Source organism: Mytilus galloprovincialis, chromosome 2, assembly GCF_965363235.1.
Source record: "Mytilus galloprovincialis chromosome 2, xbMytGall1.hap1.1, whole genome shotgun sequence".
In the NCBI taxonomy this organism is placed as follows: Eukaryota; Metazoa; Mollusca; class Bivalvia; order Mytilida; family Mytilidae; genus Mytilus; species Mytilus galloprovincialis.
Window position 1 is genome coordinate 12805532 of NC_134839.1, and position 25343 is coordinate 12830874.

The following is a 25343-nucleotide window of genomic DNA, read 5'->3' on the forward strand; positions in this document are numbered from 1 at the left end:
TAGATTATCTGTTTTCAACAACATACTGGATTGTTGAAATAGCAAATTAACAGTACTGTATTCACTGCAGCCCAATTGTCTGAAAGGCAATAAATTCCCATCAAGAAAACATATGAACCATATAATTTGGAACTGTTGTTCGTCTGAATTCCGTGTGGAGAGAGGCTGCAGACAAGGGAAACCGTTGATTCTTGACCTTTTCTTGCTATTCGCATTTTTGTAAGAAATGGTGGTGAGATAAGGGTATTACAAAAAGGCAATATGACCTGTTCAACACATCAACTATAAGAGGATAACAACAGAACACTGCAGTGCAACAAAAAAAAACGAAAATACAACATATATAGAAACGAACTATTAGATAAAGACTGCAATGTTCCTGACTTTGTGTAGGACATTTCAAGAAACAAGAGTGCACACGCTGGAATGTCTCGCCTTCTTTACTAGTCATTGATATTATGGTGATAGTCCTAAATATGAATACAACTATCACATGATTAAACAAAATTTAAGAAAATGGGATGAAGGTCATATGAACCAAACAAGAAATACATGTACACCTCACAATCATTCAAAACACTAAGCATAGTTGACTTATTGCCTATAGTTTCTAAGAAACTGACCTAACCATTAAAACTAAACATTGGCCAATGAACCATGAAAAATGAGGCCAAGGTCAGATGACACCTAGCAGTTGGACATGTACACCTTACAGTACTTCCATACACCGAATATACTAGACCTCTTGCCTATAGTATCTGAGATATGGACTTCACAACCAACACTTAACTTTGTTCACTGATCCATGAAATGAGGTCGAAGGCAAGTGAAAACTGTCTGACGGGCATAAGCACCTTGCAAGGTCAGCACATACGAATTATAGTTATCCCAGTACTCATAATAAGAGAGAAATTAATCTTACATAAAATCTTAACTTTCTTTTCTAAGTAGTCACCGAACCATGAAAATGAGGTCAAGGACCATAGACATGTGACAGACAGAAACTTCGTAAAATGAGTCTTCTATATACAAAGCACGAAGCATCCAAGTCTTCCACCTTCTAAAATATAAAGCTTTTAAAGTCATATGAAACCTCAAACTAAAAAAAATATGATGCATATGTTTTTTATAACTAAATGGATAGTTTTCATTATTAAACTTATGTAGCAACACTTTTTCTGAAGAAAATTCTTTAATTTGTCTACATTTAAAAGAAGTTTACTTTTTTAATTGCTTGCTTTCAGGAAGCAATTCGCCGACATATTTTCAGTATGCAAAGTGACCTTAGCGAAGCCCGTCTCGTAAAAATCCGATGATAGCAATACGCATGGATCTGTCATTAAAATAAACAATTATCTGATTGTACATGTTAAAAACGTGCTCAATATCCATCCTTCTTTGTTGATCATTTACTATAAGGTGACAATCGATAAACTACGGCTTCAAATACGACAACTAAGAAGTTGCATTTTTTTCACCTCATAACAGAGAGAAAAGAAAAAATGACGATTATACCTCATATTTGCGTAAAAATATGATAAAATCGTGCACAGAAGACTTAGTTTATGATTCATTCATGCATTGGTTCAAGAATTGGATAAACATTATTTTTCACCAGTGACTCGTTTCATATGACTTTTAGAAGTGAGCAAACGCTGCCGCCGCAGCCGGATCACTATCCCTTTGTCGAACTTTCTGCGACAAAAGTCGCAGGCTCGACAAAAATGGTGAACAGGGAAATATTTTTCATCGGCTCATACTAGAATTAAAAAAAGTGGTAGCAATTCATTGCAACCAACACATAAAGAGAGATAAAAACAAGCTGTTATTCCTTTTGGTATTATTATTTTCTACTGGCCAGCAAGGTTCAAACAACATCTATACTATTGTAAACCAAGGTGCTGTACCACCTAATTTTGTAGCGGGAAAAAGGTTGTGGGAATTTGCAAAAGATACACTTGTGTAGTACCAAGGTTTAAAAAAACTCTAAAGCTATGTTGGTTTAAATATAAAAGTATTCATTATAGTTTGGATACAAACGCTTTTCGCTTTAAAATGAACATTGTTAACCGTAATTTATGCAGTTTGCCAGAATTTATAAAAAAAAAAATTCAGGTTGTTATTGTGCAGCTACATTTGTCACAACCTACATTCTTTGAATTTTTTATAAAGTACATATTGAAATTCCACTCAGTTTAGATATACTAGTAGTCTTTTTGGTCTTTTTGAAAATTATTTATTCGCCTTTTTATAAAACAAGGATAACGTACTTTATTTAATTGATCTTGTATGCAAGATGTAAAAAGTCATATTAAAGGACTTCAAGATAACAAAAAAGAAAAACAATTTTCTTCCAAAAATTGTTTGTGGAAGAAAACAACTTGTACTAGAACCCCTGGGTTAGGTCACTTATTAAATATTTATATATATACTTGTACGCGTGTTCTTACACTTTTATAACTATTGTTATTTTTCATAGAAAATAAAATAGCAAAAATGAAATGTTATCATTCTCTTACTCCATAGCTTTCATACTGTTATACTCTATTAGGCTTATTTATTTCATTTGCTTGGTAATTGTACCACAAGATGTACATATGTAAATGTAATTACAGCTCTGTAAACTATTGAAGAAATAATAAACCAAACCTTTGCAAGTCTTGTATTATTTTTTTTTTAATTTTAGTTTCTTTTATATATTTTGATTTAGTTGTATTGAAGACAAATTTGCGGCCTTCGGTTGTTTTCTGCTCTTCGGTCGGGTTGTCTCTTTAACACATTGCAAATTTTGTAAAATGAAAAATGGTAGCAATACCAACTGTTGGTAGTAAAGGCTGCTGGTATTTAGTGTGTTATTTCCTTGCCATTTTATAGTCTTTAATACATACGATGTTCTTGCAAACTGTGTCTGTCCACAAAAAGGCTTCTACTTTTTTATGTCAAATCTTTCTTCGACAAAGTGCATTTCAATAATAGGTATAAATTTTGGTACAAAACAAGGATGTACAGGGTCTGAGGTAAAAAAACAAAGTAAAATTTTAAAAAATCTGAACTTAAAAACAACTTCAAAACGGAAAGCTCTTTACAAAATGGCAAAATCAAAGTCTAAAACAAAAAAACTGTCATACTCCTGACGTGGCACAGTCATGTCCTTCTGTAGAAAATGATGGATTACAATCCTGTAAAAATTCGAAGGCCAAAACTTAGATATATAATAGAGAATGGAAATGGGGAATGTGTCAAAGAGACAATAACCCGACCATAGAAGAACAGGCGACAGCAGAAGGTCACCAACAGGTCTTCAATGCAGCGAAAAATTCCCACACCCGGAGGCGTCCTTCAGCTGGCCCCATAACAATATATATACTAGGTCAGTGATAATGAACGCCATACTAAACTCCAAGAAACTAAAATTAAAAATAATACAAGACTTACAAAGACCAGAGGCTCCTGACCTGGGATAGGCGCAAAAATGCGGCGGGGTTATACATGTTTATGAGATCTCAACCCTCCCTCTATACCTCTAGCCAATGTAGAAAAGTAAACGCATAACAATACGCACATTAAAATTCAGTTCAAGAGAAGTCCGAGTCTGATGTCAGAAGGTATAACCAAAGAAAATAAACAAAATGACAATAATACATAAATAACAACAGACTACTAGCAGTTAACTGACATGCCAGCTCCAGACTTCAATTAAACTGATTGAAAGATTATGTCTTCATCAAATGAATATCAGGTACAATCCTTATCGTTAGGGGTTTAGTATCATACCATCATAACATATATGAGAAGAACATAACCCGTGTCATGCCAACAACTGGTTTTTAAATGAAAGTGTTTAGTTCCGATGCAAAGACCCTATAAGTGAATCAATATTAACGCCAAAATATGCAATCTTTAATGACCTGACAACAGTATCGTAACTATATCTCTTCTTAATAAGTATATTTAAAGGTTTTGTTAGCTTCTGAGGTGAATACTGACATTTTTGTGCTTTATAAAGAATATTTCCATAAAACAAGAGGCTCTCAAGAGCCTGAATCGCTCACCTTAATTCTTTTGGTTAAATCTCTCATCAATGATTATTTTGGCTTTTCAATTTATTTAAATGTTTTTTGGATCGTCCTATTTTCTTCAAAAGCCAAAAAAAATAATCATTTTCTCCTATGTTCTATTTTAACCATAGGAGCTATGTTTCTTGACATACAAGGAAATAAAATATAAAATTTATACTAGATACTCTGAAACTCATTTAGCCTAAGTTTGGCTGAAATTGATACAGCAGTTTCAAAGGAGAAGATTTTTTTAAAGTAAGTCAACATGATGAACAAATTGTGAAAAAAGTCTTTAAAGGGCAATAACTCCTTAAGGGGTCAATTGACAATTTTGGTCAAATTGACTTAATTGAAGATCTTACTTTGCTGAACATTATTGCTGTTTACAGTTTATTTCTATCTATAATTATATTCAAGATAATAAACAAAAACAGCAAAATTTCCTTAAAATTATCAATTCAGGGGCAGCAACCCAACAACAGGTTGTCTGATTCAACTGAAAATTTCAGGGCAGATAGATCTTGACCTGATAAACAATATTACCCACGTCAGATTTGCCCTTATGCTTTGGTTTTTGAGTTATAAGCCAAAAACTGCATTTGACCCATATGTTCTATTTTTAGCAATGGCGACCATGTTTGTTGATAGATCACAACTTCGGATACAATTTACAAACTAGATACCCTAAGGAACATTCAATTAAAGTTTGGAAGTATTTGGCCCAGTAGTTTCAGAGGAGAAGATTTTTGTAAAAGATTACTAAGATTTATGAAAAATGGTTAAAAATTGACTATAAAGGGCAATAACTCCTAAAGGGGTCAACTGACCATTTCCGTCATGTTGACTTATTTGTAAATCTTCCTTTGCTGAACATTATTCCTGTTTACAGTTTATCTCTATCTATAATAATATTCAAGATAATAACCAAAAACAGCAAAATTTCTTTAAAATTACCAATTCAGGGGCTGCAACCCAACAACGGGTTGTCTGATTCATCTGAAAATTTCAGGGCAGATAGATCTTGACCTGATAAACATATTACTCCATGTCAGATTTGCTCTAAATGCTTTGGTTTTTGAGTTATAAGCCAAAAACTGCATTTGACCCCTATGTTCTATTTTTAGCAATGGCGACCATGTTTGTTGATAGATCAAAACTTCGGATACAATTTATAAATTAGATACCCTAAGGAACATTCAGTTAAAGTTTGAAAGTATTTGGCCCAGTAGTTTCAGAGGAGAAGATTCTTGAAATAGTTTACGACGACAGACGACGACAGACGACAGACGACGGACGACGACGGACGCCAAGTGATGGCATAAGCTCACTTGTCCCTTCGGGACAGGTGAGCTAAAAATGGATGTGAAATACCTGAACGTATAAAAAGTCTTCATGTTGAGCTATATTTACGAATGATGGTCTTATACCGATGATAAAATTTAGTAAATGTTTTGACTAGTTTTTGATATCGAAAACCCTGGTGTAATAATTTTTCAGTAATACATAAATTTATCTCGTTAAAATCTAAAACATTGTTACATACACGAGCGAATCGTACAAGTTGAGATATAAAAACACCGTAAGAAGGTGACAAGGGAACGTCACCATCTAAGAATGGATAATTCACGGGGGGGGGGGGGGGGGGTAACTTCGATATTTTCTTGGTAGGGGTGTGCCATTTTTGCCTCAAAAAATGTACCCATTTTAATATAACATTCACTGAAATTCAGTACCTATAGTTATATAAATATTTAAGAAAGAATGACCTATACTTATATACAATATCAAGTTAAAATATGACCCATGCTTATATAAGCACTGCTTATAAAAGCACTAACTCACCGGGGTTCAGTTGGGAACTTGTTTGAAAGCACTTTGTTTGAAAGGTGAACTTTCAAAGGAATTGATTTAATTTCATATAATATTTGACCATTAATAATGTATGATTCTCAATAGCATATTTATATTTGATGTGTAGATCATACCCCGAATCAATATATAGTTATCAAACGTAAATGCATTTTAATATAGGATGTCATTAAAAAGGAGGGTCATTTTTATATAAAATCTCGCAAAATTATGACCCATATTTTTGGCACATCCCCGTATACCCAATAATAGGAAGTTGACCCCCCGTGGGATAATTAACGATAGGAAATGAAAAATCATCTCGTTTATCATAACTTTTAGTATTAAGCTTTCCGTTAATGATATAGATATCAAGATCGAGGAAAGGGCAGTGTTCATTGTTAGTATTAGCTTTATTTAAAGTAAGTTCAACAGGATAAATTTCTTTAGTATACATACTGAAGTCGTCATTATTGAGAGCAAAAATATCATCCTAATATCTAAAAGTATTATTAAATTTGTCTATCAGATGTTGTTTCGATGGGTCTTTGCTGATTTTTGTCATCTATTGTAACTCATAGCAATACAAAAACAGGTCCGCAATAAGTGGTGCACAGTTAGTCCCAATTGGAATTCCGATAACCTGACGATATACGGAATCTCCAAAGCGAACAAAAATGTTATCTAATAAAATTTCAAGGGCATATATAGTATCAAAGCATGTCCAATTGACATAGTTTTTTTAATTATTGCTACAAAAAAAGTGACCTAAAAGAGTTTGAACATATATATTCACATTCTGACTTTTTAAATGCCCATTTTATTAGGTGTGTGAATTTTTTCATAATGTGACTGTGAGGCAATGTGATATAAAGGGTAGAGAAATCAAAACTTTGAACAGATTCAAAATCACCAATATAAGCATGCAATTCATCAAGTACTTCCAACGAGTTCTTGACACTTCAAAAGAAATTAATTCCACTATTTTCGAAGGCCTTATTTGAACAAATCATTATCAGGTTTTTGATTGTACTAAGTGAACTGGTAGGAGAATAGACAATTTATTAGTGAAACAATGGCTTGAAGACGAAATAAATCTATATTTGTAAGGTGTTTTGTGTAGCTTAGGAAGCCAATACATAGTTGGGACTTTCATTGTATTTGGTTCTGCTTGTAAAGCGGTAGCTAAAAGTTTATGTTTGTTACAGATGTTGGTTTCTGAAGAAAACAACTTTTCCAGAAAGACAAAGATGTCAATTGTAAACAATATGTTTACAAGATGTGTTTGAGAGAGCGTCCTATATAGATAAAAATAAAGATTATTTTGAGATATCATGCAGATGGAATCTTAAGAATACAAAGGAAGAGTCGTGGATGCCATTGTCCGTTCATTGTTATGCAAGTACATGTAGCAACAACAAAAGATGATAAACACTTTAAAAACATTTATTTTACATACATTTTAATAGGAAGCATATTTGTAGCATATAAAGCATATAAAGCATATAAAACATATAAAACATGTATCATAAATCTGACGATTGTATTAAGTTTACTTTCACAACACAAAATATATATTTAGTAGAACAAAATCATGTTTTGTAAAGGCTGCCTTTTGAGGAATAACTGCACATTTTAGTGACCAATGCCATTGTTTCCTGTATTATTGTTGAACATTTCTTTGAAGTTTTCATCATTAAGTACATCATCATCATCATCATCCTTTTCGTCATCTTCTGAGTCACTTCTAGCATCTTGAAGCTGAAGTGAACATTTGTAATGTATACATGTACGAAATAGAAATAATACACACATTATAAACTATACTCTCGTTTTCGATGTTTCGTTTTATTGTGTAAAAGCGTTGACCGAAGCACATTTTGTATGAAGCATGGAATAGCTTTATAATGAAAATGCGATTGCAATCAACGCTTTTACAACCCAGTCAAAACTATTAAATTTCTATGCTACAACCATGAAAGTACGATGTATAGGAAAATTTCTTTTGTTTTCCTAAACATTGTCGTGAAGTTGTTATATCTTGTTTTTGCAAATTACATCAATATGGGTCAAGCAAATGTAACAATGTAACTTTTGATGGACTTCATTTCAGCGATTTTAAAGATTGCCTTATACTTCAACTTCAATCAGGCAACTAAGTAACATCTCACTCAGGACTATTTACACATGTGCAAAGCATAAAGTGACCAACAACTGTCAAAAGTTTAGATTCAGAATTTAAAAGTTGTTTTAGGTTTAAAAGTATTGATTTTTAAAATAGCTGATCTCTTAAATTTTAGTGCAGTTTACATTCTAGAAAAAAATGGTATTCGTTGTCAAGTTATTACAAATTTACATAATCTTCCGTATCTGGGTATATTTCTATAACTTCCTTTTTTTCATTTCTAGGTTGAGAAATACAATTTGAATGGTCACGATTTCTTTCAGTCTGACAGTCAAAAGTACGGATTTCGAAACATATGTATTTTTATTTTTACTGTTTGAAATCTTCATCCATCCTGTGTCATTTTTCAAGAAATATAGACAATACTTTTGAAGATACTACACCGAAAAGACTAAGTTGACTGAATATATTTCAAATATTGTTCAAGAGATAGGATTTGCACATTAATTCCGATAACTCGCTAGTCTTGTGCAGTTAATCTAATTATGATTTACAAATTACAAAGAGAGAACAAAATGGTATGAAAAAACAGGTGAATGAAACAATAATAACACAATGTTGACTGCTGTACCCCTATTTTTGACATTATTACCTATTGTGTCTGTTTGTTTTGTTCACGCATTGTTGTCGATATAATGGAATTTGATGCGACAGTCATACAAGTGAGAGGTTAAGCTATAAAACCAGGTTTGATCTACCATTTTCTACGTATGTACGAAGTCAGGAATATGACAGTTGTTATCCAATATTTGATGTGTTTGAGCTTTTGATTTTGCCATTTGATTAGGAACTTTACGTTTTGAATTTTCCTCGGAGTTGAGTATTTTTGTGATTTTACTTTTTTTGCAATACGCTTACCTCTCCACGTGTAAATTTTGTTGCTGCAGACTTAAAAATTAAAATCGTCCACAGAACATGAAGCACTTGTAAAACAACTAGTAATGCCTTCAAAAACTGTATAACAAGGCTGCTGTCCAACGTTTTTATATTAATGTCATTCTCTGCTAGTGTTGGGAGTTCTATATACACCGAATACAAGACTCTGAAGAAGAAAAATATCGCAATTCATATACGTCTCATGGTATAGTATTAAAATTTAACAGTATTAAAACTGAGTAAGGGGGAGCAATTTTTATACATTTCTAAAAAGCCTGAGATTTATTCCAAAAAACTGATTTACTTACAGTGTAAACGTTGGTCTTTATGATGTGTGTTTTATACTTTTATGTCTTCTAGTCAGAACTCAGTATTAATACTGTAAATCTTAACTCTTAATTTGCCATACAAATAACATTCAGCCTATTAAAAGATTTAACAGGGTTTTTTTATCATGGCAAGAATTTTTATCATTTAAAGGGGCACTAGGTACGAGATTTATAAAAAATCTAAAATATGATTTTTTATGTGTTCAATCACTTATGAAAGTGAAATAATGAAATACTGTTTCGCTTTAAGCAGTCAGTAAAGTTCAATTTTGTAAAAATAAGCTAAGAAACATTGTTGATGAATTATGCACGTGTACGGTAATAATTCGACCTCATTGAATCCTTATTCATGTCAGGTTCAATTTAACCCTTTAGCTAGAGATTGATAACGCATGAATTGTCCGTGTAAAGTTATATTAATTTTTAAACAACAATATGAAATTAAACAGACCTAGAAAAATCTAATTGCACGAGCTTCTTACTCTATCTATATCTATGTTTATGTTTATATCGCTTATATGGTCATCAGAGGTTTTTGTAGGTAAATAAACTCATCATAGATTCCAGGACTAAAACTATATAGTTAATTAGATGGCGTCTAGACTAAAATACACACAAAAAGAAGCTACATATTATTGAGCTAATGCCCTGTAAACTGTTTATTTAAAACGATTTATTTTACATTGTTATAATATAGATAAATATGAGAATTTGAGTCAAATCGGTGAACATGAATTTGACAGCTAGTTCCCCTTTAACATGGAACGCAAGTTTCAATTTTGAAATTTAGCCAGTGTTGAGAAATTTGAGCATTTGTGAATAATAACAAATTTTAGCCTGTCAACACTAAGGTTGTGAGTATAAATAGGCCGGCATGGGTACTCCGGCTTCCTCCTCCAATAAAAATGACCACCATGAAAAAGCACAATAGTATTGCAAGTGGCGTAAAACCCAATCAAGCAATCAATCAAAATATTCAGCCTTTAGAAAAGGAGTCTACGTGTAGGGATGTGCTTTATTGCTTATTTTGTTTTACCAATATTTCAATAAAAATCACTAAAATTTAGTCATTTGTATTTTCTTTTTCCAATATGATGCTTATTTTAATCTTACACGTATGGGTAAACGATAAGTCTTGTTAAAATCCACAAAAACAAAAATACAACAAAGCAAATGTCTGCTACTCGGTGCTTCTTGCAGTAAACAGCTGATTTAGCAAACTGAAAAGAAAAATGTTTTAAATCATAATACATAATAACTGAATATGAATACATCGATACTTCTCAGAAAATCGGGACCATTTGCAAAAATCATTTTCAAGGTGTCACATGTGGGGCATGATTTGCTAACCCTCCCCTGCACCTCAGATCCTCCCTTACTTTTGGTAGGGTTCGCGTAGCCCAGTCTTTATAGTGTAGAGTGTTATTTGTATATTGTCTTTTAGTCTTTGTTTTTGCCATGGGGTTTTCAGTTTGTTATCATCTAATGACTGTGACTATTCCTTTGATATAACCTGAAAATTCATAAATGTTATCACCCCAGAATCTTTTATAGCTTACTATAGTCTGATTAAAACCGGCACCCACTATCCACTTGCGTTTGTAGATTTGAAAAAGAAAGACAAACTCAAATGTATAGTGGGGGCTGGTTTTAATCAGACTGGTTTGAATATGACTTACCGTTAGAAGATAATCCACCGGATCGTGTATACATAGAACCAGTGCACCAATACGTACAACATTGACAGACCATGATAAAATCAAAAGAATAACCGTCACATTATGATGAATCAAAAATTCTAAGAAATCCTGAAAAAGAAAAAAAAACAGTTACCGGTAAACGAAGAGAACATATCCTACAAGAAAAAGCGGTAAACATTCATTCTGAGGGGATTCCGTTTTCCGTATTCAATGCTTCACCCCCACCCCACCCCAAAAAAAGATGAACAAAAAAACAAAAACGCTCGGCTGTTATGATGAGTTTACATTTATATGGTACTACCATACGTTGTCACTAGTGTAGTTTGGAATTTCCATCATGTCATTTATAGGGTCAAAAGAATTTTAGGACTACGACAAATGAAGGAAAATGTTATATTTCTTTTTCAAATAGCTTAATTTAAAGCAATTTTATATCTTTCTTTGTCTAGGGACCACAAATCCTGCAAAAATCGCCCAACCATAATACATTGGAATTTCCTATGATATAGATATAAGAAGATGTGGTATGAGTGCCAATGAGACAACTCTCCATCCAAGTCACCATTTATAAAAGTAAACCATTATAGGTCAAAGTACGGTATTCAACACGGAGCCATGGCTCACACCGAACAGCAAGCTATGAAGTGCCCCCAAAAATATGACTGTATTTCTAATATCTTATCACATGAGAAATGCATTACATAACAAAGTGTGAAAACAGGCATTTTCAAGTAATTTTATCTGGTCCATGACCACAACTTCCTTAAATAGTTATCAAAGGTACCACGATTATAATATAATACGTCAGACGCACGTTTCGTCTACATAAGACTCATCAACGACGCTCAGATCAAAATAGTTATAAAGCAAAACAAGTACAAAGTTGAAGAGCATTAAGGACCCAAAATTCCAAAAAGATGTGCCAAATACGGATAAGGTAATCTATTCCTGGGATAAAACATCCTTAGTTTTTCGAAATATTCAACGTTTTGTAACAGGAAATTTATAAAAATGGCCACATAATTGATATTCATGCCAACACCGAAGTGCTGACTTCTAATCTAACATTAATTAATACGGGAACGAATCTCGTACTGTATATGTAACTTATTATTCCAAATATCTTATCAATCATTCGGTCATTACAGAGAAATTATTGCGGAAAGCGAATGTTGTAAGTAAACATATGTGTCAAAACTCCGCAAAAAAAATGCTCGACGTTTAATTTCTTATGATAAAGCTTTATACAAACTATCTAATTAATCATTTGAAGCGTTTGAAGCGTTACACCAAAAATTGAGACTAGGAATTGACGGACTGGTAAAAAGTTAAATCACAAAAATACTGAACTCCGAGGAAAATTCAAAAAGGAAAGTCTCTAATCAAATGGCAAAACCAATAGCTTAAAACTCATCAAATGGATAACAACTGTCATATTCTTGACTTGGTACAGGCATTTTATTCTGTAGAAAATTGTGGAATACGCCTGGTTTTAAAGCTAGCTAAACCTCTCACTTGTGTGACAGTCGCATCAAATTTCATCATATTGGCAATGATGTGTGAACAAAACAAACAGACATAATAGGTAAAAATGTCAACAAGATGCTCCGCAGGGCGTAGCTTTATACTACCGCAGAAGTCGAACCCTGAACGGTAGGGGCAAGTATGGACACAACATTCAAGCTGGATTCAGCTCTGAATTTGGATTGTGATTAAATTGGTTTCTGACACATAATGAATGTGGTCAAATGAACTTAAAATATGTTTTTTGCTTTTGAGCAATTCACTATGCTGTTGAATGTTAATCCTCTCAAAAATAATGTTTGAAGAAATTTCTTTTTATTTCTGAAATCTAAAATAAGAAAAATTGAATCCCCCTCCCCCCCAATTTTTTTTTCACCTCCCCCGTTCCCTTATTTCAAAATGATATCAATTTAAATTTCTAATGGAGTTTGCAACAATAACTACTCATTTAAATACATCATAAAATATTGAAATATAAAATGTTATACAGTCATGGTAATAATTAATATTAATTAATAGTAACTTCTAAAAAAAAATGGGGGATGTGTCCAAAGAGACACAGATGATGCCCCCGCTAGCATTTAACGTTATAAAGGGACATAACTCAAGAACTGTAAAAGTGAAGCTGCCAAAAATTGAACTTGAACTGAGTTTAGGGGTAATAAGCATTGTCGATACCTGTAACTTGACATTGCACAAGGTCATGTTTTTCTTTGGCTGTTTATGACGTCTTTACACTTAATCCATTGGATGTTTGATGTGTACGGATTGATCGTTTGGTCTTAGATGCATGGTTTTTTTTATTAGTGGCTTTGAACTAGCTGTCAGATAACTGCAAGCACTCTCAGATCTGTTCATTGTGTCTTTTTGTGTCGGGATGTATAAGTACCCGGCCACGTCCACTTGTATTTTTGTCCATATGATGAGTTAAGCCTTTTTCAACTGATTTTTATAGTTCGTTATTATGTTGTACTGTTATACCACTGTCCCAGGTTAGGGGGAGGGTTTGGATCCCGCTAACATGTTTAACCCCGCCACATTATCTATGCATGTGCCTGTCCTAAGTCAGGAGCCTGTAATTCAGTGGTTGTCGTTTGTTTATGTGTTACATATTTGTTTTTCGTTCATTTTTTTACATAAATGAGGCCGTTAGTTTTCTCGTTTGAATTGTTTTACATTGTCTTATCGGGGCCTATTATAGCCGACTATGCGGTATGGGCTTTGCTCATTGTTGAATGCCGAACGGTGACCTATAGTTGTTAATGCCTGTGTCATTTTGGTCTTTTGTGGATAGTTGTCTCATTGGCAATCATACCACATCTTCTTTTTTTATATTATATACACATTTCATTAAATTTAGTTGAGACAAACCTATGTTAAGAGAACAGAAACGAAAAAGTTCTTCAATTTTTCCACTTGGAAAGGGGCATAACCCTAGAATGGTAATCAAAGTGCTTGTTATCACTGAATGGTAAAGTTTGTTTTAATTTATCAGTTGGTAGTAAAAGTGAATATTGCATTGTATATTGTATATAGCATTGATTTAAGTTGATTCAACTACTATTCTGGACAAAGTAAGATAACTCCAATTTTCAAAGAATATTTCATAAAGAATTGGTTTTTGGTGATTCAACAACCATTCTGGACAAAGAAAGATAACTCCAATTTATTGTCTTGAAACTACAAAAATGCTTGTTTTTGACCCCTTTTTGGCCCTTTATTCCTAGACTGTTTGCCCCATGACCCTTAAAATATATCCCAACCTTCTACTTATGGTATTAAACATTGTGGTACAATTTCAGAACAATACTTATTCACAACTTATTGTCCTGACACTAGATAAATGCTTGATTTGGGCCCTATGGGCCCCTTACTCCTAAACCTTAGGGTCCATAACCCCCAAAATCAATCCCAAGCTTCCTTTTGTGGTTATAAACATTGTGTTAAAATTTTATTGATTTCTATTTACTTGTACTAAAGTTATTATCCGGAAACTATCCGTCTTCGGACGACGTTGACGACGTTGACGACGAAGACGACAACGACGATGTGATACCAATATACGACCACAAAATTTGTGCGGTCGTATAAAAATAGGAATACAGTCAGCAACAGTGTGTTATAATCTTAATCACTTTAAAACAAACAAATTCAGGTTCATCGATTTTACTTACATTCTAATCTCTGTTTTATAACATACTAAAACGTATTTCAAAATTATCAAAAGTCTAAAATAAACAAGTTACATCGCATGGGATCAAAAATATGTATAAAACTTTCGTGTATATCTTAGTTTTGGTGCCTTCTAATTAATCATGGAGTTGACCTCCGGTGACTGTCAATGGTCATCTAACCCGTCATAATCATAAATATAGATAAAAATCGATAGCGAACTCGTACAATTTGGCATTTCTAGGTCTGTTTGATAACATATCATAGTTTTAAAATATATGTTCATAATCATTTTTACCTGTATAGAATGAGTTTTGAATGATCCCATCAGTCAAATAAATAATTTACCCTTGTTTCACCTTGTTGAAATTCTTTTCCTTTCAATAACTGAACACGCATAATTCATGCGCAACCTATCTCTAGCTAAGGGGTCAAATTGAAGGTCACAGGAATACGGCTTCAATGAGGTCGAATTATTCACTTGCAAGGGTACAATTCATCAGCAATGTTTCTTAGCTTCTTTTGACAAAATGAACCAAATTGGTTTTCTAAAGCGAATTATTATTTCACTATTCAACAATAATGATTATAAAACACAAAAATCATATTGTTATGCCCCACCTACGATAGAAGAGGGGCATTATGTTTTCTGGTCTGTGGGTCCGTTCGTTCTTCCGTCCCGCTTCAGGTTAAAGTTTTTTGGTCAAGGTAGTTTTTTAAGAAGTTGAAGTCCAATCAACTTGCAACTTAATACACATGTTCCCAATGAAATGATCTTTCTAATTTTAATGCCAAATTAAAGTGTTTACCCTAATTTCACGGTCCACTAAACATAGAAAATGATAAGGCATCCGTGTACTTTGGACACATTCTTGTTTTTATATATCTTTAATGAGTGCTCTTTTAACAACAAAACACATAATCCATGACACCTGTGGAAGATATTTGTTGAGGTTTTTTTTACGTTTAACGCCGCTTTCAGCACTATTGTGGTTTTTTTTTTTTGTGGCGTTCAGCTTTTGTTAGTGGAGGAAACCGGAGTGCGCGGAGAGAACCATCGGTAGGAAAACTGATGATCCTAGTACAGCATCGGTGTTGACGGGTTAACAGTTCGACTACTTCGACCCCACGGCCACCAATGTCCGCTAGGATATATATTTAAGTTTTCAGCTTATTCATATATTTATTTGACATAATCACATTTTTTTTGGGGACAAAAAAATGACTAATTTATTCAACCTTGAATTATAAAGACACCATAATTGAAGCCACTTACTTTTCTTTTATGGTCTGTGAACAGCATATAAATATATGAAATATAATAGCCTAATTCTAAGAGGTAGTAGTAATACATATCGTTAGACACTGTCTGAAAAACAAACAAAATAAATATTCAAAATTGAAAATAAAACTGAGAGTTCTTGAGAGCACCATTCATTCATTAGTTGTAATTGGCTTTGAACTGGCTTTCAGTACTTTAAGATTCCGTGAATTTGTATTTATGTTAGCAAACCCTTTTTGTAGTTTGCAACGTCAAATCCAATTTATAAGAACGGTTGAGTGATCAAACATTAAACTTCACCACATACTATAAAGAGCCAGTGGTTGTATCTGGTCGCTGTTTGACATATTTGTTTTCCGTTTGTTCGTTTTTAGCTTTAATTTTTTTTTCATGTCGGCGTCAATTATAGCTTTCTTTGAGTATGTGTTCATTTTTGAAGACAAATACTGGTGTTTACAATAAATTCTATATTAGTTGTCTCATTGGCTAACGTACAACATTTTTTTTTTTATAGTGAGCAACATTTTAGATTGAATCTAAAATTCATTAGTTCATATAAAAAAATGGCAGAATATTTGTGTGTGAAAGTTGGTGATCCAGAACGTATGTTTAATTGAAATCAACATGTGTGTAAGATGATGTGCCCTCAAGCATGTAATACATTTACATGAATAAACAAAATATGTTCAGATTTTTTCAGAAGTGTATGTCAGTGACCTTTGATCCGTTTGAAAGTTTTTATCCTTTTGGTGAATAAATGTGTTTTTTATGTTAATGTTCAATTAAGTCAGCAGGGGAAAGTGTATCGTGCATCTTAAAACAAATTTAATATATCATTTATTTCATGGGTCTTTTTAACTGTTGTGTCATGATCATTTACTATATATATATACCAACTTTTCCCAAAAAATTAAATCATTCACAAATAACAAATAACAAAAATACAAAACAAAACATAAGATGCAGACACACTATGTACAAGTATTTCATAAAAGGTCTATTTGATCTTCCTACTTAGTGTGTCATAGTTAGTTTTACATATTATTTTCATAAGTAAGCCTTACTAGTCTTATATATTATTTTAATAACTAACCCTTACCAATAATGGCCAACCTTTCCAACAGTCTTCTGTTTTTGTACTCCATTGTTTCTACAATATTATAAACCAAATACTGATCACTTCTGAATGGTATGTGATAATGTCCTTCTTACTTTTTTTAAAGTCTTTGGACACCTCATGACAGCAAAAGCGAAAAAATTAACCTAAGACGACGTTGTTAATTTCATGTCAATTTCATTAGCAACGCCACGTGCCTCCTTAGTTTCTAGCGATAATTTTCCATTTTAAGCGAGTAGCATGATATGAAAAATCTTTACAAAAAAAGATCAAAGGAAAAATTCCAAAAAAAGCGATAATGATAAATGTAGCGCATTGATAGAAATTTCTCATCGCTTGATATGATGTTTCGATGAAAACGTTTGTTACACCCCTAGTTTTTGGTGAGGTTCGTACTGTTTCAGTCTTTGGTGTTCTATGTTATGAATTGACAAATGTATACCGCTGTTTCAATTCTAATTGGGTTTTTTATTTGTACTTGTTATTTGTTGTTTGTTCTCTTCTAATGGGTTTGAAAAGAGGGTCGAAAGATATCAGAGGTACAATCAAACTCATAGATCGAAAATAAACTGACAAAGCCATATCTAAAAAAGAAAAAGACAAACAGACAAATAATTGTACACAGGAAACAACATAGAAAACTAAAGACTAAGCAACACGAATCCCACCAAAAACTGTGGGTGATCTCAGGTGCTCCGGAAGGGTAAGGAGATCCTGCTCCACATGTGGCACCTATCGTTTTGCTCTTGTTATTACAAATCTGGTAAATAGTCTAATTCCATAGGTCTCATTCGTGAAAGGGAAGGGGATTGTAGTTACGACATAAGGAACATGTCCGATATCATCTGTAAAACGGTCATTCCATAATGGTCAACCAACTCGTGATGGCGTTAGTAAAATTTACGATGGGATGATTTCAACTTCACCATTTGGAACTTATAGATTAATAGCTTTCTTGTTAGCAACAACCCTCTATCAAGAAAATCATGATAGTTAATACAAGCCGGGAAAATCGTATCAATAGGAAGATATATACTCCGTATGCAGGCGTTGCTGCTACATAGAAATGGAATGTTCACGATTAGAAAGCTGAAATCATCTCTTTTGTCATTAAGTTTTGTTTTCAACCGACCATCATTGTCAATTTCTAGATGTAAGTCAAGATATGAGGCAGACTTAACAGTATCTGTTGTATCCTTTATCACTAGTTTGAATTTTTATCATACTGCTTTTCCCTCCGTTTTGTTTGTTTGTTTTGTTGTGGATGGGGTTCATTTTGTCATTTGTTATATTTATAATATCCGTATATTGAAAACTAAAATCTCCAAATTCTCTATCAAGATATCATGGTTAAAAACATCGGTATCTTCTTCTTCTTGCATATGAGAGTTGGGAACGTTTAAACTCTGCGAGACTAAGTATCATCTACAGTATCTTTTGTTATCACTTTTAGGATTTTTTGTATATTTTTGGGGCTCTAGCAGTTTTCCAGTATCTTTAACCGATACTAATAACGCAAAAATGTAAATTATAAATATTGAACATCATAACTGTATACTTACATTGGATAAAACATAGATTCCATACCAAGATAACACAAAGTAAAAAGCAAATGACCAACTGAAAAAGTAAGAATTTATAAACAATTGCAATACATGCCAGATTTAACAATTGTTGCACGTGTATTAACGAGTTGATCGAAAGATGTGTAACTTTTAATTCGCAATCATTGTCTGATACTTATGGAAAATTCATTAATTGAACTTTATTATCGTTGCTCAATATTCAGGACGATACATTGAATATTTATTTACGTGCTAGCTCACTTGGTAACAAGCAGATGATACGAAGACATTTTCAAACTACCGTCATCCATTTCATTCCGACTTCTAAAGCCGATCAGTCGTTGCTTTTATTTCAAGAAATTCGGCATGCTTGTCTAGATTTATCATGTAAAATGCCGCCTTTGGTTTGACCGGTTTTGGTTTGACCAAACTGGTGAGCATGTAACAATGAAACCAAAGACATGGTTTGTAAAGTTGATGAAACAAGGTTGAATAAATCAACAATAAATCAAAAGGAAACGTATACAAAAGTCTGTAATTCTTAGCTGAAACGTTATACATCTTACTTTGTTTATCTCCGTTTTCTTTTCCTTTTTCCTGTACATAGTTTCTGATTAAAAATGTTTGAATAATCTGTCACAAATTCATTAAATAAAAAAAAACTACGTGTTTACAACAGACCTGCTGTCACTCAATCGTTTGATTCCGGAAACCTTGTCCTGCTTTTTCCTTTTTTTGAACCAAAACTGTATGGTTCTTTCAGATATACCTGTTTTCTTAGATAAAACCTGAAAAAGTGTAAAACAAATTCTATAAGTATCTTTAAATTATGAAAAGGATTGAATTTAATTTGAATCTACTACTCCCTGATCAATAGCATTGTACTTGTATTAAAGTAGCAGACTCATACAGTTGTACCAGATTTATGTGAAATGAAACCACTTTGATAGATAAAATTTAAGATTTTGGAGCTGAATACCGAATTATCAATCAAGCGAAATTGTATTTTAGATATGTACAAAAAATTCTCGATAAGGACAGAAAAGAATTTACACTATACAGGAAATACAATGTATTATAAATGCCCATTGTGTTTTATCTATTGACATAAAAAGCCAAACAATCTACTGTTCTACGTCTCTTACCAGTATAACATCAGAAGTTGGACTTTTACTATTCTTGTATTCTTGTTCCAAAACTGGATGGTCAAAAGTATTCTTCCTAGGAATGCTGTCCTTAAGTCCAAAGTAGGTTCCAATTGGATATACCACAAGTCTATGCAAAAGGGACATGTTTGTTGTAAAGCCAATAGTAAAATATGTAGTGATGCATTTAAACGTGTGGTTGTTTGATTTGAATGAGGAAATGCATACTTGTATATATTTAAGAAGATAAACATCAAAACAATAAGTTTCATAAAACTGGTTACGTTTTCATACCTTGTAAGTTCTGAACACATTATTATTGACAGTCACAGAAACAAATATATGTGGTAGGATTTTTTTTTGTAGCTCGCTTAATATAATAATGGAAACCCAAACTATCTTTTATTGAAATCATTTAATTATAAGATTATATATATACTTATGAAATTTATATAAGAATTTCTTATCACAGTGGTAATTACCTATCAAATATGTGACGTATCAAAACAAACGCAAATGCTGTAATTATTGACGGAAGAACAATATCAGATGGAATTGGCACATAATCACCAGGATGTAATTGTCCTAGGTTTTCTGGTCTCAGGAGTTCTGGTTGTAGAAGCTGGTCTATCTTATGATTCAGCCAGGTAATCATTCTCATATACTAATCTGTTGATAAAAATGATACATATAGTTAACAAGCAAGCTAACCAAACAAATTACCTTTACCTACACACTCAAAGCATTTTGCTGTAAAAGGAGAAGAAAAATAAAATCAGGTTGCGTGTATGCTAACGATCTCATTGGGTTGACATTCTAGGGATTACACAATCAATACAGATGATTTATAGTTGAAAATTTCTATCTAGAAAATGAAGACTTTTCAATATGTTTTACTGTAATGATTGTAGTATATCTATTTTTGTTATTGATTAATGGTAAATAGTGTCAGAGGTAGCTTTTAGAAATATAGAATTCAAGGAAGACTGGAGTGGTACAAAAACGAAGAACATACAAAGAAAATCAGAAGTTTTAACATCAATATACAGTTTTGTACTGAGGACAGACGAAGAAAAAGAAAAAGGCACTAGAAAAGAATTCCCTAGTTTTGAAAAAATGAGATAAGAAGACATGAAAACGGTTGACGAAATATCAACAATAATTTTATCAACATATCTGTATGAATAACTCTTTTGGAACCTGTTCACAGTCGCACTAAATGCCAACTGAACTGCGTAAACTTTATCTTGTATCTTGTGGTTGATTGATTGTTGCTTTTTTTCCCATCCAGTGGGAAATATCTATATTTAAGCTTGACTGCCTCACAACCAAACGGACGACCCCCCCCTTTTTTTTTGGCAAGAGCTTAACTGTCGGTTTGGAGAAGACCAAAAGATAATCATATTTCTATGCATGAGTCAACCCTTGGGATTTTAAAGTATACCGCTTCAATTCGGTATTAGTTTTATGTTCCATGGCAACATCGTAACCCATTCAGATATTTTTCTGTTATCACATCTCGATTTCACTTACATGTAATGTGTAATGAGGCGCTGGGGTAGATAACTATTCTCCACCTTCATGACAAGTGATAAGGTCGAGGGAATAAGGTGAAACATAGAAAATAAGAAAATATACTTTTTCCCAAATTGCAAAGGGGAGACAGAAGATTTTAACAATGACCTTATTAGAACAATACCGATGAAAGAAATAACAGCGGCGGATCCAGTCCTTTTTAAAAAGGGGGTCCCAAGCCAGGATAAAAGGGGGCTTCATACTAAATGTCCCCATTCAAATGCATTGATCATCTAAAAAAAGGGGTTCCAACCCTGACCCCCCTTCCTCCTTAAATCCGCCACTGAATTATACTTGATTGATTGATAGAATCAAGTAAAATATAATACCTCCACGACAGAATATAAATTAGACACAACACATAGAAGCTTCATACATGTATATTATTTATTTTGTCTAGGGCTAATGGTAAAAGTCAATATTGAATCGTAAGTTATATATCGGTTATCAAACAAATGCGATTAAAACCGCAGTCATAAATGCCAAATCTATTTATTGCTCCGTGAAATAGCATGATAGCAATAGGTCAAAAATATATGATAGGGTTCGTATTTCTGAAATTCAAAATATATTAAAAGGGTGGGGGTACCAAATGTCCAAGCAACTTACTCTCCCCTCCCATCCCCTCCCCCATCCTCTGCTCCCCGAGTATCACATATTAAACTTGCTCTACTTTTTCATTCATAAGTTTTAATTCGCTCTTAACAGCTTATGCATACCAGTTGAAACGGGGAAATCAAATCTTAACTTCTATCGTCTATCTTGAACGCCTTTTAGTTTTAGCATCTTTCCTTTTTCTCCTGGGTACCCATTCATGCAGTCCATATGTGACATATATAGGTATACGGTGACCTATAGCTGTTAATTTCTGTGTCATAGTGGTCTCTTGTAGAGAATTGTCTCACTGGCATTCATACCCACACACCTTCTTATTTTTTATATATATACACGTTACTTACCTTGAAGAAAAACAAATTAACACCAGAAAAAAATGTACAAATTTCCTCGTACGTGACTGAAGAAAGGAAAATCGCAAGATAACACTAACTACTTTATTCACTGAAGTGTGTTTATTGATTGCTGCATTTCATCATGAATATGCATGATGTAAACGTTCGATTTCGTTAGAAGATATATATAGGCACTGATATAGAGATAATGGAAATAAAAATAAGAAATATAATATCTTAGGTCATATAAATGTCGAGTTATCTCTCCAATGCAATTTAGATATTGGATTTTCCAAATTTAGAACTGATAAAAAATCTATCTTCATTATCATAACACATAGTCTTTCTTAAACACGTATATTTATAAAATCACATTATCATATTTTTACATCATTTTTATTGCCATTTATAACAATATAATTTCCATTAACAGTTTGTATTTCTAACTATTTTGTTTATTATTATAAGGTTGCCATAACGATTCCTCGTTAACCGTTTAATATAAAGAAGGCAGCACACTTTTGATTAAGAAAAGATCGATTCTATCATCTTTAAATGTATTTCCTGATAATTTCGCGTATTAAAGGACAGACAATGATGTTGTCGCTGGCATACATTTTTTAAATGTATATAGAGCTTGTTTTTCTTGGCGTAAACACACACACACACACACACACACAAATACAAATAAATTTTGATGCAAAAGAGACATACCTTTGTAGTACAGAATGTCTACGGGTGTAGCTGTATCCGTCCAGGTAAATATTGTACGAGTTAGTGTATTGTAATGTAAACAGCCACGTCTATTGATTTTACTTCGGACAAATTTATCAAAATTAGATGTAATGTTGGCTATCTAGCCTATTTTGATACCTCAATGTAATTACGCTATGATTATAAGAATAATTTTTATGTAGTTACACTTATGAAACGACCATTTAACTTTTAAAAAGGGGGAGGGGTATGTTTTTTCCTGAATAGCTGAATAATACACTGATCCCAAATTTGATGAGAAAAAAAAATAAGTAGATGACACAAAAAAATAAATCTGAAACCAGATTTTCCCATACCTTATAGTGTTAAATTCAGAAGAAGAAAAAAAATTGATTAATAGGCTAGCGTTAAAAACAAAAAGTACCTACTAAAATCCCCGTACAGCAAACAACTATTCGACGCTATTAGCCGAACACTTTATCCACTTTATTGACATGCATTTATCTGTGTAAACAATAGTTTATTTCGAAATACTGTGTTTTACAAGCTTAGATATGACACACACACTCGAGCACACACATGTATCTTTGTTCTACGAAAACGTAAAATGAATAGTTGAAGGATAATTTTTTAATAACCAGATTTAACTCGTGTAACATGTGCGCCCTATCATATTCTGACGATTTTGATTGAAAGCCGAAATCGTAATGAGCCCCGACTTAAATTTATGTTTTTTCATCGCTTCTTAAACTTCTTCTTCTTTCAGGTAAGGAACCGAATTCAATATTTGAATGTATGAAGTCCCGCTTAAGGTGTATCTTTATCCGGTGTTGATGCTCTATAGTAAAGATAATTTTATCTTAGAGAATAACCATTTAACTTCGAAAAATAGGGGGGGTATGGTGGTTTAAAATATATTCTGAACCCCAGTTTGATGAAAAAATATTCTGGTCAAGCATATGACAAATAAAAATATTCTTAATCCAGATATCCCCCAAATCTGATGCTGTATAGTAAAGATAATTTTATCTTAGAGAATAACCATTTAACTTCGAAAAATAAAGGGGTATGGTGGTTTAAAATATATTCTGAACCCCAGTTTGATGAAAAAATATTCTGGTCAAGCATATGACAAATAAAAATAGTCTTAATCCAGATATCCCCCAAATAGTAAAGATAATTTTATCTTAGAGAATAACCATTTAACTTCGAAAATTAGAGGGGTATGGTGGTTTAAAATATATTCTGAACCCCAGTTTGATAAAAAAAAAATATTCTGGTCAAGCATATGACAAATAAAAATATTCTTAAACCAGTTATCCCTCAAATCTTATAGTGTTAAATTTGGAAAAAAATAATCTGGTTGATAGCGTTGAAAAAATAAATAAAATTCGCACCTTGCAAAACCATACCCCCTTTAAAGTCAAATGGTTGCTCCCTACCGGACTTCACATTTGTATTTTCCTCCGCTTCGGTGTACCTTTAACCGGTAGGGATGCTATACAGAGAAGAGGGTGAATCAAAATTAATTGGTCGAAGAAAGATGGACAAACAAAAAGACGAAGAGACAATTTCCACCAGTCAACAAAAAGCACTGATCAAAATATTCAGAACTGAGCAACACCGACACTCTAGGAACTCGTGTTTTCCCAGGTATTCTTTTGAGTTGTTTCACTTTTATCATTTTGAAACTTTTTATACAGTTACTTTTTTAGAAGCAATCTTGATGTATATATATAGTTGGATGAATATAAAGTATATATCTTTTATACTATTTTTGAGAATGGTGTGGATAAAGATGAGCTATAAGGTAACAAGCTACAAATGACCTATGTGCATGTAAGTCAAAACCAAAAAATCTTGCCAAAAATAGTAACCAGGCGCGGATCCAGAGGGGGGGTTCCGGGGGTTGGAACCCCCCTTTTATTTTGGACGATCAATGCATTTGAATGGGGACATGTAATTGGAACCCCCCTTTGTCCTGGGTTAGGAACCCCCCTTTTTAAAATGGCTGGATCCGCCCCTGGTAACCATGAAGAAGGGCCATACAGAGTCTAGATAGATTGTTTTTTATAGTTTTGTTTGTTGCATAGGTTGCTGCTTGCTGTTGAGCTCTTATGTAGATTGAGGTGATGTTCATTACTAGCAGCGATTGTTTATAGATATATATAAGATACACAATTAACTTACCCCGTTTTGAGGGAGGTCCAAACAGAAGTCTTTTCCGTTTGATAGTGTCTCCTCAGGTTATGTTTATTTTCTAACGCTTCACTGATTACACGTGAACTGTTTTCAATTCTAGA

General features: G+C 33.0%; 1 protein-coding gene across 5 annotated transcripts; it reads right to left on the reverse strand.

Annotated features, from left to right (window-relative positions):
* Positions 1–7336: 7336 nt before the first annotated feature.
* On the reverse strand, positions 7337–25343 carry LOC143062926 (ceramide synthase 4-like). Of its 5 annotated transcripts, none has more exons than XM_076234751.1 (11): positions 25231–25343; positions 20284–20470; positions 19802–19931; positions 19338–19444; positions 18654–18711; positions 17074–17124; positions 15969–16061; positions 10976–11104; positions 10410–10516; positions 8950–9133; positions 7337–7667 (listed from the first exon to the last, which is right to left on the reverse strand). In XM_076234751.1, the coding sequence occupies exons 2-11, from the start codon at positions 20460–20462 to the stop codon at positions 7542–7544; spliced, it is 1164 nt and encodes a 387-aa protein (XP_076090866.1). In that variant the 5' UTR covers positions 20463–20470; positions 25231–25343; the 3' UTR covers positions 7337–7541. The 5 variants fall into 5 exon arrangements, with proteins under 5 accessions (XP_076090866.1, XP_076090871.1, XP_076090869.1 ...); XM_076234756.1 differs by lacking the exon at positions 25231–25343 and adding an exon at positions 23465–23518; XM_076234754.1 differs by lacking the exon at positions 25231–25343 and adding an exon at positions 23469–23491.

Bases quoted from the DNA above. Each gene is read 5' to 3' on its own strand.
- LOC143062926 (XM_076234751.1), bottom strand. From the start codon at position 20,462: ATGAGAATGATTACCTGGCTGAATCATAAGATAGACCAGCTTCTACAA. The intron at 17,125-18,653 runs GTAAGTATACAG...ATAATATTGTAG, and splicing joins GAATCTATGTTTTATCCAAT to AAACAATGGAGTACAAAAAC. The intron at 10,517-10,975 runs GTAAGTCATATT...TTTTCTTTTCAG, and splicing joins CGGTGGATTATCTTCTAACG to TTTGCTAAATCAGCTGTTTA.